A 14,698-nucleotide genomic window follows, 5' to 3' on the forward strand; every position below is an offset into this window, starting at 1 on the left:
TCAGTTTCAGGTCCTTGGTCTGAACCACGTTGAAGAGTTTTTGTGTGTAGATGACTGCTGCCATCAAGCTTTTAAGCTTATATATAAACACTACTAATAAACCAGCATCAGTTTCCTCTGGTATAGTTGGTCAGAGCTTCATCCTACAGCAAGAAAATGACCCAAAACTTTAGTCCAAGCTAAACCAGAACTACCTCAGGATAAAAACAGGATGGAAACATGGTCCAGTCTCTAAGACTGGTTTGTGATGAACTGGACAAAAGAGTGGAAGCAAAGCTCCCTGTAAGTGACACACATTTCTGGAAACTTCTGCAACAAAATTGGGAATAAAAATATTTAATTTCCATTTTATAAAGAAATCATGTCAGAAGTGTGTTCACCTGTTAAAATGGTCACTTTGATGAGTTCAAAGTTAAGAATATGTTTTGGTTTAAATACTGATTTTCAGATTTCAGATTAAAATGAGACACTAAACTTCATACATTTCAATAAAAACAGGAAGAAATAAATCCTGGCGTGTTCTAAAACGTAGTGTGTATGATTCTCTTGAGTCAAACTCCAGGCTGACGGGTTTCTCTACCTGGTGCGGACGTCCAGTTTGCAGCGGTTGATGATACAGGAAAGCTCGAACAGGATGGGAAACCAGCCGCGGACCCAAACCCGATCGCCGGGGGCAACATTCATGTCGTCGCTGGTGTATTCCCTCAGAGCCTGGACACAGACACAAAGTCCAATATTATAAAAAATCCTTTGGCAAGAAACTAAATGTGTCTAACAAAGGCGTCACTGTCACCTGGGGCCTTTCAGAGACGTATTTCGCGCAGTGTCGGATGAGCCTGATCGCCTCCATGCTGGTGTCGGGAAAAGCTGCGTTGCACACGAACTCCGACAGACACTTGACGGCGTCCTGGAAGGAATCGATAGCGGCCGCAAAGTGCTCCTTGAAGGTGTTCACTGGTGGAAAGAAGGGGATACAACATTCATTTTAACTCTTTCTCTCTGGTAGATATTAAAGGAACAAACTGTGGTAGATAATATTTAAAAAGAGTTAATGCAAATACATGTTAGGATTAAACTAAGCTGGAAATCATATATGAATCATATTAAGAACAAATTACTTATAAACTCAAAGACCTTAAAATTAAAATTGAACTATAAAACTACCCAAATTATGTATAAAGTAAATAAAAATCTGCTTCCAGATGATATTTCAGACTTGATCCAGTGGATATGAACTAACTGGATGTAAAACAAAGATCTAAATTAATGAAAGGCGTCAATCTGTGGAATCATTCAGAATTAGACACATTTAAAAGATCTAAAATTCAAAAACAATATCATTAATAAATATAAAACTGAATTATAAACACTAGTGTGCTCATAACCTGTTTACTGGATGTAGGATTTAAACGCTTTGTTCTGTCTAAATCTTAATTTGGGCAGTTTTTGTAAATTATAATTTAACAGAAAAAAGAAAGAATTACTGTTTTTTTGTGTGTTTATTTACATTCATACATAATTAATGTTTACTGATGTGTGTACTTGACTGAAATAAACCCATAAAATCAAACTTGTCATAATCAATGAATGCAAAGAAACCATAGTTAGAATTATATTCATGCCACATATAAATAAAAACTGAAATCAAATAGACACTCAACTAAATAAATAAAGAAAAATGGGAATCAGAAATCAAGATGAATATTGGCTAAACGTCACGTCCACTAACTCGCGGGTCTGGAGGGAGTTCTCTTGTAAAGGTCAAGAGTAAACAATTAAATGAAAATATGTCTTGTTGGAGAGGATGTGGAGTAATGGATGCAGACCTCTCACATGTTTTTTTGGAAAAGTCGCAAAAAACAACAAAAACAAACAAAAACAAACTACTTTGGAAAATGATTCGCAATCTGGTATCTATGTAACTTATGTGAAGAAAAGATACGAGGACAAAAATATTACTAAAAAGGCTAAGAAAAAAAAAATCCTCCTGACACCCTGTGTCCTCATGTGGGGACATTAGGTTTTGGTTTTGTGGTAAACTCTTCTGCTTCATTTAGACCTGTTGTCCTTATAAGTGGACGCTTTAGTCTGCCATCTAGTGGCAGCCAAGGGTTAATGCACTAGTAGTCGTGTAAGAATGTTATTTGTTCTACAGCTGATAACGAGACAAAACTAAGAACAAATTCTATCAGTAGCTATAACATAACTTATTACCATGTACTCATTTGAGGACATTGGGACTTTATTGTTTGCAATCCTGCAGCCAGCATTGAAATATATAGTTTTATATTTAATTACATATTAGTGACATTGCTTTTATTTCCAAAAACTACTTCCTGTACCAAGATGATGCTTGGTTTTTATCCCAAATATCGTGGAGAAACTAAACCAAAGCTCAGGCCTCAGGAGGTTCAGTGACTCCGTTGTTGGGGGTAAAAGTCTGAAGTCGTACTCACTGACTATGTGCCCCGTGGTCTGGAAGGCCAGCTCCACTATGGTCTCATCGTGGTCGGAGGCGGCCTGGTGAAACACCGAGAAGATGTTCTTCCAGCCCGAGCGGATGTTGGCCGCCTGGGAGTTCACCATCTGAGCCACGCACCTGATCACCATGTCTCTGATAGTGGGCGACCTGGAGAGGGTGGGGGGGGGCGAGACGTTACAGGAAGTTAGCTACTCGACGACGACTCCTCCTCCTCCAGCAGATCTGCTGAACATCTCGGTCTCTACCTGTTCTTCTTCATGATGTGTTCAAAGGGCCGCAGGAAGTCTTTCTGGAAGCGGAAGTTGGCCAGCTCCCCTTTCTCCAGGAACTTCATGGAGAGCTGCCTCAGCGAATCCACGGCGAAGATGGCGACGTCCTCGTTGGGGTTACAGCCCACCTGCATGCAGGTGATGGGGGAGCAGAGAGTCAATACGATACAATACAATATCGATTTTAAAAGAAAAACACATGTTTTGGGCAACTTCTACACCTCGAACCACGTTTTCTGCACAAGTGCAATAAATTGGAAATGGACCATTTGGATTAATATTGTTTAATTGACTCCAATATTATCACTGTCATCTGATGCACATATATACAATGTGTATTTTAAGCTGCATTTAAAATCTGTCAGTGAACTATGTAGAATATCACCAGTATCTTACTTCTATGGAGTTTGAGAATCAATAAATAATTTTAGACACACTCGGATGCTGTAGACTTGTAATTAAATAACCATTTAAAGGTACTTAAGCGGTAACACACTCTTCGAGGGGGGGAAATAGATTATATTAGATTCAACTTTATGGCCATTTACACATGTGTCCCGGAACAGAGCAACGAAACGCAGTTTAGCATCTGACCAGAATGAGCAGCAAGTGCATGTAGCATAAAAAGTTTAGTACATGAGTGGTATGATACATGTTGTTTTTATAGTATATGGACAATATTTACAGATGGAAAACTATGTTCAGGTGAGGTGAGCAAATTAAACACGATGATTGATTGAGGAACTATATCATTTATACTAAGAGGAAGTGAGCAGATGACAACTACAGATAACGCGAGCATCAAACAGTGCAGAAATAATTAATTAATACAAAGGATGAGATGTTATAATCCCTTGTGCCATGGTCAGAGGCAAAAACGCTAACAGTCAGCTACCAGCTAGCAACCAACAAGAAGACACCAGCTAACTAGCCTAGCCAGCAGCAGCAGGACATGCAACTACACTTCAAACCAACACTTCCCCCCCTCTGCCTAAGAACGGAAGTAAAACACCCAAAGCTAACTAGCCTTAGCCAACAGCAGCCGGTAAGACGTAGTTAACTAGTGCAATATTTGGTGCATAGTATGGTGCAGACAGACTAAAAGAGAGATTAAGTAGGAACCCTCTACCTACTATATGTGTTCTATATTAAAGTCAACCTAGTGTTATTTATAAATATATATTATTATCATCATTTTGCATTCAATATTAAGCTTTCCTTTTACTAAAATGTGTATTTAAAGACATTTAAATTTGATCCACGGACTCCCTAATGGGGTTGAAGACCTAAAAACAAAACCTTTTGTGGGTCATTTGCTCCACTGACCTTGTTGAAGTGGTCTCCTATGACCTGCCAGATGCGAGACCACTGCAGCCTGATGCGGTTCATGTTGTAATAGGATATTTCCACGATCTTCTGCAGGCTGAACATCCTCGGCTGGTGCGTCGAGGCCAGCTCGTCCATGGACACCGCGCACAGCAAGCGCACAAAGTCCACTGAAGACGACGAAACACACAACGTGAGCGACGCATCTCACTTTGTAACGTGCACAAAAAATAGCGACCGCGAAGGACGACGCACTCACCGATTGCGTTTCCGTCTAGTCTGGTGGAACCGGTGAAGATCCTGCAAATGCACAAAAGTAGGATTTGAAGGGGAAATTAACCATTTATTCATCACTAAGCATTTAAAAAGAAATCACGCTCACCTGTCCACAGCTACCACCACACTCTGAGAGCTGGTTTCTCCCACCGACTCCTGGATATGAGCCATCTGCCTCTTGTCCTGACTTCCCACCAGGTTACCTGCAATAAAAAAAAAAACACAACTTTAAGCATCAGCTACAAAATCAGACACGTAAAACTAATAAGCATGAGTTATAAAAGCACTACAGACACGTTATTAATGCAGAATGTAAACAACTGTAATAAATGTTATCAGCAGGTTCCCACCACACAAATTCTACCGTTGTGCACATTATAGAATCCGTAAAAATATTATTTTACAACAATATTTGTAACTACGTAGGAGTCACTGAGGCATGTTAGACATCTCTGCAAAGTTAACCCTCTGTACAAGGTGGCTATATATAGTGTTTGTTACCTGTAGTCTCATCATTAGTCGACTAGACTGAGGCACAAGGATATTTAATGGAGAAATGTGTGGATAGGGTTAAAAAAAGACAATAAAAACAACTGCTTTTGCTGTGAACTGTTAAAGGATTTGACGAAATACTGACACGTGTTTGACGTGGGTGTTTGACGTTAGTTTAGCTCAGGCTAGCTGGTTAGCTCCAACGACGTGATGCTTGACCTTTCAGAGACGTCACACACAAAGACACTGCTTTAAAGTTTAAAGTATTTAGATCCTACCGAGTCCCAGGGGCATGAACTCCTCTGTGCCGGAGGGTAAACCTCTGATGCCCGTGTCCCTGTCCCGGACCACCCCTGAGATGTAGCGTGTCTTCACACCGGTGCCGATCAACTGGGCGAGCTCCAGCTGACTGATGCACCTCAGGATCTACAACACACACAAGCATAAAGCATGAATGACTCAGAGGTGATGTACACTGGAAGCAATGTTTTACTTCAGGGATTCAGAGTTTTGATGTAATTCATTATGTTCACCTCGTGCCAGGAGTTGCCCAGGTAGTTTCCATCAGTGTGGGCCACAGTGATGAGGGTCTTAATGGTGTCGATGTTCTTCTGCTTCATCTCCGTGATGCTGGAACTGGCCGTCAGGAGGGTGAACCGCGCCAGAGCTTGAACATACGCATCTCGCTCCAGCTACAGGCAGAAAACCAGAGTCACTACCCAGTCACAGACACATGCTAAAATTCAATGAAAGCAGAGTAAAAAAACATGGGCAGCAGAGACCTGCATGCTGAAGATGCAGGCGATCCTGATGGCGCATCGAATGCCCTCCAGACACAGCGAGGCCACCTCCGGGTCGTCGCAGTCCTGCAGCCCCACGCTGAACGCTGCCAGCAGTGGAGTCCACGCCAGCTGTTAACGTACAGAGACAAACTATCAGCCTGTGGACATTTCCAATACGTCCTCCTACCACTGTTCAAATATGCATTTCAGGCTAATCAGGGAAAGATAAGTACAGCGAGTGAACCGTGCATTAACTGGTCATAAAATGTGATGTGTAATATCATCTAAATAAAGAAAAAAGTGCTTAGTGTGACATCATACAATTGCAAATAGATTCATGTTGTGAGCAGAGTATAAACGATGAACCTCTGTACCACTGTGCATGTTGGACATCAGTGTAAGATGTAATGAGTTTATAATATGTAGCACCATCAGTAGCTACAGAAGATTTCAAAAACTACGTCATGTTTTCAGTTGTTGTTGGATTTGTTCTACTCAGAAATGATCTTGAAATGAAATCCCTGATAAACTTGTATCTTGGTCCAAACCACGACTGTACATTCAGGAACAAATACGTTAACAATCCACGCTAATTTATTTCCATTATTAGTTTATTTAATTGGGACAATGCACACTAATAAATATTGAAACTGCAGCCGTAGTTACAGAACACAGGCGACTTTAAAAGAACAATCACACAATAGACAATAAAAGAACCAGATAAACAACGTTGAAACAAACCAAAAAAGACCCAAAAAGATGCATTAGAATAAGAAAACTATTCAGGTTACGTGAGTGTACGTCTGGTTTATTTTTAACCAACGTTTGTGATGTTTTTATAAAGAACGTAGCTGTTGCAGTTTCGCCTCGGTGGATTACAGGTCACCTCTAGTTAGAGTTTTCCTTCTTCGTCCTTCAATGTGTTTTTTCTCTGGTTGAGTTCATTCAGCAGCATTTAAAAACGCTTTAAAAATGAGACAGACAGTAGCCGTCACTTTTATTAAGACATTAATGAAACTGAAGAGGTTTTCTGTCCTTTCACACTTGGTAAAGTTGCCACAGAGCAACTTCATTTCCACATAGTTCATCTACGTGTTGACTTATCAGTGTCTTCATATGAAACGATGTGAGAAGTGAAAAAAAGAGCGATACCTTGAACATGGGCCTGACGTGCTCCAGGTGCGTGGCGCTGAAGAAGGGCGCCTGAGCGTGGCTCACCGCCTCCATCAGAGCTTTGGCCGTCTTCGCCATCTGCTCCATTTCCACGTTGTACAAGAGGCGACGCTGCTTCTCGCTGGCTACATCTGCAGGAAGAAAAGGACCAAAAACGCTCCTGAGCATTTAGAGACGGGAAACTCACCAACATCTACTAGTATGAGTAGTAGTGAAGGGTTACGTGCTACTGTGTGTGTGTGTTGAACAGCATTAAAAAAGGTTAAATCGTAGCTGTGAGCACTCACTCTGCTTGGAGGACTTCGGGGTGATAGAAAACTCTTTGCTCTCCTTCATGGCGATCTTCTTGCCCGCGATCTCGTCGTATATCGAGGACAGATACTCCTCGGGCAGGTCCTTGCTGTCGTTGATGCCGCGGTTCATCTTGATGTACTGCTCCTTCGTCATTTTGTTCTTCACCTACGTCAACGAAAGAGGGTCAAGAGGAAACAGTCGAGGGATTTAATCAGGTATTAGCTTCTTCTTCTTCGTGAGTATTCTGCTTTCACTGAGGCTGATGTAGTGGACAGACAGTGGACAGAGTTCCTATGTCTTTCTTGCGTTGCTATATAGTGAGCACGGTCGTTTAATTTACCACACGACCTTTACTGCTCTCAAAATGTTTGCACTGTCTGACATTGTTTTACCATCCATCCCTGTGTGTGTGTGTGTGTCACCATATTTCACACCTGCTTTTTCCAGGCTTTAAAATTCGAGACTCAACTACCTTTGTCAGCAGAGATAAATCAGAGGTAACCGCTATTTACAGAAGGACAGATTCTGGCTTGTGCAGCTCCCACAGTTATTTTGAATGAAGCCACTGCACCGATGCAGCCAACGCAGAGGGCTCTGCCCTGCACCGCCGCGTAAAAGGCTTTCTGATTAAGTCATTAAAAGTGAACCTCCAGGATCTTAAAAACCACTCCCAGGACTGAGATGAAACACATTTTTATTGTGCTATACTGGTATTTTTACACTCTCTCTTCTTTTTTATTACATTTTTTATTTCCAATTCTCTGTAAATAGTATCTTTTTGTAGTGTTTTGTATATACTTTGTGTCTGCAAGGATAATACACTGTATAGAGGGTATATGTAAGTGATGTCACAGCGAGATTAAGTCTCCATGGTTACGGCCGCTAAGTGGTAGAAAGTGACAGCTGATCACGGAGATTAGCAGCATTAGTTTGAATCATAGGCTTTAACAGCGTCTAAATTATTAATTTATGCTGTATTCTTTTGATGAGGTCAGACATTAAGTTACAGATAAGTTTGTGGATGTTGTTGTTGTTTTGGCGTCGACTGTAACTATTCCAGTTCTAACTACTAAATAATAATAAAAAAATATTCGGGATATTTGTGATCACTCCTCTTCATCTTTTCAACGTCGTAATCGGACGCTACAGTATTATGTGGCTAACGTTACTTCTCAGTAAAGCTTTTAGCGTTAGCATCTTTTATTTAGCTACATTTATCAGAACTGAAATGATCTAAAACTACCTGAAACTGAGGATAATCCACTTTTCTAAATCCACAATAGTTTGTGTGGATCATTGTCGAGTCTTATTTTGATTTGATAATCCACATTTTTCATGGTCTCGCTGCATTTACTGATACATTTCACTGCGTTTTTGACACTCAGGGGGCGTGGCCACAGGCAGCAGTGACTTCAGTGCACACCCTCTATTCTATTCTATTCTATTCTATTCTATTCTATTCTATTCTTATTCTTATTCTATTCTAAGTTTTGTCTCATGTTACCTGTGTAAAAGCATGATTTTGTATTTTAATTTATACCAACAACCTTGGGATAAAGTCCCATTCACTACTGAGCAGCGTCTGATCCGACTTTAAATAAACAAACATTCCTCCCCTGGTGATTCATTAAGGCTTTTCTCTCATTCTTTTTTACTTTTCTTCTTCTTCCTTTTACTCTGTATCTGGAATGAGACACCAACCCTCACATGACGACAGAGCAGAGAGGTTCTCACCTGAGGACTGTGCAGGTCTGTGGTGAGCATGATGATGGAGTACGCCAGCACGTAGGCAGTGTCTGCGCTAGCAAACAACGTCTGTCTGCAAAACACATTTTAAGGGCAACAGTCAGAACATTAACAGGACTCCATGTATCTGATAATGCTGTGCATGATCCCATACTTAAACTACAAAAAAAATAAAAATAAAGTGGGTTATTTAGAGCCTTAGAACTAATTGACTGAATGTGGTGCATTAAAATTTTTGGAAATAGTCCAGTTAAAAATATTAGAAATAAGTTTTCGATTGAGGAATAAAACTATTTTTTTTTTTCAAATTAAGAGAGGTAAAAATATACTTTAAGAGGCCTCTTTATTTTTGAAATATGTAAAGCGAGAACAAAGGTAAAATACAGATGTGTTTAAGTTTTTGGTGTAAAAGTATAGAATGTTTTGGCTGTTTGAGGGGGAAAATTGTGGCGGAAAATTAAAACGATATGTATAAAAAATGTCTAATCAACCAAAGATTTTGCGCCCCCCACCCCCTGCAGTACCTCTGTGGAGCCTCTAGGGGGGTGGCTGACCCCCTGTTGAAAACCTATGGACCTGAACTGAAGTTATGTTCCAAAAAAGTCCTTAAATGTGAGATGATTAAAGATTATAAGAAAAAGATTGAGTTCAGAGAGACATAACGTCTGAAATTGTTGATTTTGTTTTATCATTTTTACTATATTTGTATAATTTATTAGACTATACAGTTGGATTGATTATATATAATAGACATATGCTATAAGTTTCAGGCCTAAACACTTTTTTTTTGGTTAATGATTGAGATGTTATGCTGTGTACTGAATCAAAGAAGTGAAAATAACAACCAAAATAAAAAAAAATGAAAAGACGTCCCCTTCATCTTACCCCTGGTTGCACTCCAGGTACCGAGCAGCAAACTTCTCCATCAGCCTGTCGATCTTCTGGGCCTCCCCAGGAAGCCTGAAGCCCTCCAGGAACGCCCTCAGAGCCGAGACAAAGTCCCTCCCGCAAAAGTCCAGCTGGTCCACGTAGCTGTACATCACCTCCTTGTTGAACTTGAGGTTCTCGCCCAGGTACTCGCCGACCTGCGTCTGTGGATGAAACATTTGTAGGGTTTACTACCTTTAAAAATGATATTTTTAAAGAGTGTAGCTCTGATTTATTTATTTTTTTTTGTGTAAAACCCCCTCACTGTGTCAAGTCTGTCCTCCTGGTGCAGGAACTGAGCGATATCCTCCACCGAGGCGCCCAGCATCCCCTGGTCCTGCAGGTACTGGATGCCGCGCTTCGGCTTCTTGTTGAAGCTACGGAGAGAGCAGAGGGACAAATCTGTGATCTGTACGCAAGAACAAACATGTGAGAAGCTCAAATATTCCACACCCAGACACGGACCCTAACTAATCCCAACGTAAAAAAATAAATAAATAAAGGAGCTCACAGTTCAATGCCGTGCTCAATGATGTCCTTCTGCTGTTTGATGACCTCGTACTGCTCCGGGTGATCTGCCTGGGACGGTGGGACGCTGGAGGACACGGTGGAGTCCAGGGAGCTGACGCTGTCTCGACGTCCGGACATCGGCTCCGGGAGCTTCAGCTCCGCTCCCTCATTGTCCGAAGGATGCTCCTGGCCTGCACGCAAAACAACGAACTAACTAACTAACAGCTTACGCCTCAGTTTCTCAGCGCATCATTACTCGTGAATTCACCGAAAACTTACCCAGGTTCGCTTGAAGGTTCGGATTGACGTACATGTCTTTGCTCCACTCCACCATACATTTGAGGATGGACACCAGACACTCCAAACCCTTTTTGCGCAGACTCAGCTCCTGTTTGTATCCCGAAAAATAATGAATGTACAGCCAGTAGAACGGTGGTAGAATTATTGACTTAATCCGACTTTAACTGGACAACTAAAGCGCATGTAAACATTTTACTCCGACTAAAATTGGAGTTCTCTTACGTACGAGATTAAAAAAGGCTGAACTATTATCTATCTGGATTTTGTTGCCAGTCAACCACTCGTTTATTATATGACCCATTAGGTAAAACCGCTAAAAAGACACATATCGCCACCTAGTGTGGAGGAGAAGGAGGAGCACATGTTCCCGTCAATTTCTTCGTTGGGACAAATACCACATTCAGAAAGTTGTAATCATTTGAACATATCTGTGAGTTGCAAACGTTAAGTGAACCCTTGTTTTTCGATATCTGCTGTGACGTCCTTGTGCAGTAATAACATAACAACTAAACTTTCCCAGTAACTGCTGATAAGTGGTCTACGGCAGCTTCGGAGGAATTTTAGGCGATTCCTCTGAACAGAACCGCTTCAGTTCTGAGAAGCTGGGGGGTTTCCATCTTCTGTTTTTGGGCTCATTGTTGCTGCTGCGTGACTCAGTTTCTCTTCAGATTCAGCTCATGCTACACATGTCCTGACATTTTCCTTTTTGGATTCATTGTCGAACAAGACGTCCTGGCCCAGATGCAGCAGAACAGGCCCAAACAAGGACACTTACACTTTTATACTTATTCATCGGCTCATTTTATACTTGGTTTTAATGTTTTTCTGTTTGTATTTGTTGGCAGCTGTTGGTAATTTCCATTAAGATCAATAAAGTTTATTACACTGATTGGAAACACTTGTGAACAGATGGCCCTGATATTAACTTCTAATCCTACAGATGCACTTGTTTGAGCATCTCATAAATACGTAATATTGGCTCATTTTCCTAAATAAACAAATTGCACACGTATAATATTGGCTTCTCTTTCTCTACTTTCAGAAATCTGTTGACTGAAGAGCTTAAAGACGGAAGATGCAAGTTGCTGCTTGCACTTGTACCAGAAACGAAACAACTCCCTTCGTTTGTGCAACACGGCGATGCTCCGAATTCACATGTACCTGCAGAGGAGTCATCCCGAGCTCCTGGCCGCTCCGGCCCTGAGCGATCTTAGACAGGTCATTGACGAGGCGCTCAAAAATGTTGGCGGCATTTAGGTCACAGTCGTAGTTTACGTAGATGTCAACCACACATTGGGCATCTGGGGAAAGGTAGAAAAACAACAGGTCAATAAGTTTAACCCTCTTAGATTAATATCATTTTTATTTTTTATTTTTTTGCTGACTTTTCCTAATTCAGGAAAACACGGTGGAAACTCCACCGTTTCCCCAGTGAATAAAAACAGAGAAAGTTATGGGGCAGAAGATTAAAAGGAAGAACTGGATGTCGACTGATTTCTCCCTATCTTCCCTCCAATGTAGCAAACATGGCGCCCGTGATTTGAGTTGGCCAGACTCAGGGGGTGTGGTTTATTTAACGAGCTATTCAGGTAGTCAACAAACAAACAAAACACCTGAAACATGAACTTGGTCATCTTTTTTTGATTGGGGGGTTTAAATCGACCCCAAGAATTAAAATGTTAGTACATTCGAACGTAATAGGAGGGTTAATGTGTGGTGATAATACCAGGAAGCACTGTGACATGTGAAGCGTGACCACAGCCAGAACAGGGCCTCATACAGACTCATGCTCAGGTTTTTCTTACCTAAGAGCTTAAAGGGAATTTAAATTCTGACCAAGCAATAAAAGTTTGTGTTAAATGTACCACTGCCAAATGAAATAACAGCAGCCGAGCCACTGCAATGCAGCACTTTAGGTAGAAATGTACTCTCCGTGGTGACAGCTTTATAAAAAAAAAACACTGATGAAGGGACGGGAGCTGGATCCAGGGAGTTTTAAAATGGGCCTAACACAGTGTATGTCAGCAGAATACTACAGATGCTCTACGGGTGAGTGTTATAAGGAATCAGTGAATCAGTACCTGCACAAATGCGTGTCAGTGTCTGGATAACCATCCATTTGTGCTCAAAGGAGCTCGTCGACGTCTCCAGGATGGTCAAAAAGATCTCCCGGAAAAACACCTGACGTAGAGGGAGGAAGATAAAGGAAAAAATAAAAAGGTCAGTGTGACTCACATCAGTGCGGATATCAGTACACGTGTCCCGTTTAATCCAAGTGACTCACCTCAATCTGCATCTTCAGGTGGACCTTGAAGTGGGAGAGCAGCGTGAGGAAAATGGCCAGCGAGAGCTCAAAGACCTCAGGCACAGAGGAGACCCCGTTTTTGGACAAGGCCACGCACAGATACTGCTTGATGGCGTTCACAAACATCTCGTGGGTGCGAAACACCGGCCCTGCACCCTGCAGCACGGAGAGCAGCAGCTGCAGAGAGACGATCTTTGACCGCAACTCGTGAGATCTGCACATGTGAGGAGGAAGAAATAAAGGAGGTTTATTATCTCAGTGTACATTTATTGGCATTGATTTAATATCTAGAAAATATGTAACTTGACGTCCTGACTTGCTTCTCTGGGGAGTTACATGTGTGCACAACAGCAATGAGGAGGAAATAGTATTTTTATGGACATGTGTAAAGTACTACATACGCAGACTTGAGTAAAAGTACAAGTACTCTATCAAAAATGTGACTTGAGTAGAAGTTCAAGTGTTCTTTAAGCACCACACTTAAGTGGAAGTAATAAAGCGTTCAACATTTACTACTCAAGTACTGAAAGTGTTATATAGTTATTAAAGAAAGTGGTCACAAGTTTTAATATCATTGTTCATTCATTCACAATTCCTTTGGCTGTAGCAGCAGCTAAAGGCTAGTGACTGTACATGTAGTCACTAGCCTCAGGAGTAGGCTGTCGATTCACAAAATGCTACATGAAGTTATGTTCAACTTTGATGTACAATTACGAAACGTGACGTTAGAGAGACTTCCCAACATTGACACTCAATGCAACAGCTACAGTTAGCCATCAAACGTGAAATCGGTAGCTAGCTAACGTTTGTTGCCTTAACGTTAGCTAGCTAGCTATCCAGCGAACGTAAATTCGCTAGCTAGCTAACTTTAGTTTGCTTCAACGTCAGCTAGCTAACGTTATTTGACTTAACGTTAGCTAGCTAGCTATCAAACGAACGTGAACTGGCTAGCTAGCTAACTTTAGTCGACTTCATAGTTGACTTAACGTTAGCTAGCTAGCTATCCAGCGAACGTGAATTCGCTAGCTAGCTAACTTTAGTTGGCTTCAACGTTAGCTAGCTAGCTATCTAGGGAACGTGAACTCGCTAGCTAGCTAATGTTATTTGACTTGACTAGCTTATCGTTAACTGGGCACTAATATCATTAATATTCGCCGATAGCAGCCACAACTGATACACAGTTTTGTATTTATGAACGTATTGCTAGCTCGACTAGCTAGCTAGCACTATAGCTTTAGCCTTTTCTAGCCACCGTGGAGCAGACGTATGCTTGTTTATTTTCACTCCTGTTGTGTTTTCGGCTTCACCATTTAACTTGTGACGGCAGATTGAGGGACCTTGTTTACATAGTAACGGTTGCTAGGATGCATGATTGGACAATGACCGTTTGGGGGGCGGGGTTTTGCGAAACGTCAATTACAACGTGTAACATGCAGCACATAAAATAAGTATCCGAGTAAAAGTATTTTACTGATCGAAAATATGTAGTGAAGTAAAAGTGGAAGTTACTGTACATCTCTAGTGCACAATGGTAGAATATGATGATGTACTTTGCCTACAGTACTGGGAATTGGTAATATTTTGAAGCCAGATTATATTTCAGGAGCTAAAAACCCAATTTGGCAATTTGGCACACAAGTCCATCTAAGCTGAAGGCAACAGAGTATAATATAAATGGATGTAATAGTGATTCACAGGGTATCACAGCCTCCAATGTGAGCCTCTTGCCAGGCTCATTTTACTTCGGTCTATTCACATTGGCTGGGCTCATGGTCTAACATTACGGTAAGCAGAGACGACAGGGCCACACCAGGAT

General features: G+C 41.3%; 1 protein-coding gene across 1 annotated transcript in view; it reads right to left on the minus strand.

The window, feature by feature from the left end:
* arfgef2 (ADP-ribosylation factor guanine nucleotide-exchange factor 2 (brefeldin A-inhibited)) overlaps nucleotides 1-14,698 on the minus strand; it is a 37,349-nt gene that overhangs the window by 8,917 nt on the left and 13,734 nt on the right. The window contains exons 10-29 of the mRNA XM_047603342.1: nucleotides 12,862-13,096; nucleotides 12,659-12,758; nucleotides 11,739-11,878; nucleotides 10,557-10,665; nucleotides 10,279-10,468; nucleotides 10,033-10,144; nucleotides 9,726-9,931; nucleotides 8,829-8,913; nucleotides 7,088-7,259; nucleotides 6,780-6,931; nucleotides 5,628-5,756; nucleotides 5,379-5,537; nucleotides 5,124-5,271; nucleotides 4,460-4,556; nucleotides 4,337-4,377; nucleotides 4,078-4,247; nucleotides 2,728-2,879; nucleotides 2,457-2,629; nucleotides 794-954; nucleotides 581-711 (exon numbers count right to left, since the gene is read on the minus strand). Of these exons, the coding sequence (XP_047459298.1) occupies nucleotides 581-711; nucleotides 794-954; nucleotides 2,457-2,629; nucleotides 2,728-2,879; nucleotides 4,078-4,247; nucleotides 4,337-4,377; nucleotides 4,460-4,556; nucleotides 5,124-5,271; nucleotides 5,379-5,537; nucleotides 5,628-5,756; nucleotides 6,780-6,931; nucleotides 7,088-7,259; nucleotides 8,829-8,913; nucleotides 9,726-9,931; nucleotides 10,033-10,144; nucleotides 10,279-10,468; nucleotides 10,557-10,665; nucleotides 11,739-11,878; nucleotides 12,659-12,758; nucleotides 12,862-13,096 (2,862 nt within the window). The remainder of the gene's footprint in view (nucleotides 1-580; nucleotides 712-793; nucleotides 955-2,456; nucleotides 2,630-2,727; nucleotides 2,880-4,077; nucleotides 4,248-4,336; nucleotides 4,378-4,459; nucleotides 4,557-5,123; nucleotides 5,272-5,378; nucleotides 5,538-5,627; nucleotides 5,757-6,779; nucleotides 6,932-7,087; nucleotides 7,260-8,828; nucleotides 8,914-9,725; nucleotides 9,932-10,032; nucleotides 10,145-10,278; nucleotides 10,469-10,556; nucleotides 10,666-11,738; nucleotides 11,879-12,658; nucleotides 12,759-12,861; nucleotides 13,097-14,698) is intronic.

This window comes from Mugil cephalus, chromosome 1 (assembly GCF_022458985.1).
Source record: "Mugil cephalus isolate CIBA_MC_2020 chromosome 1, CIBA_Mcephalus_1.1, whole genome shotgun sequence".
NCBI lineage: Eukaryota > Metazoa > Chordata > Actinopteri > Mugiliformes > Mugilidae > Mugil > Mugil cephalus.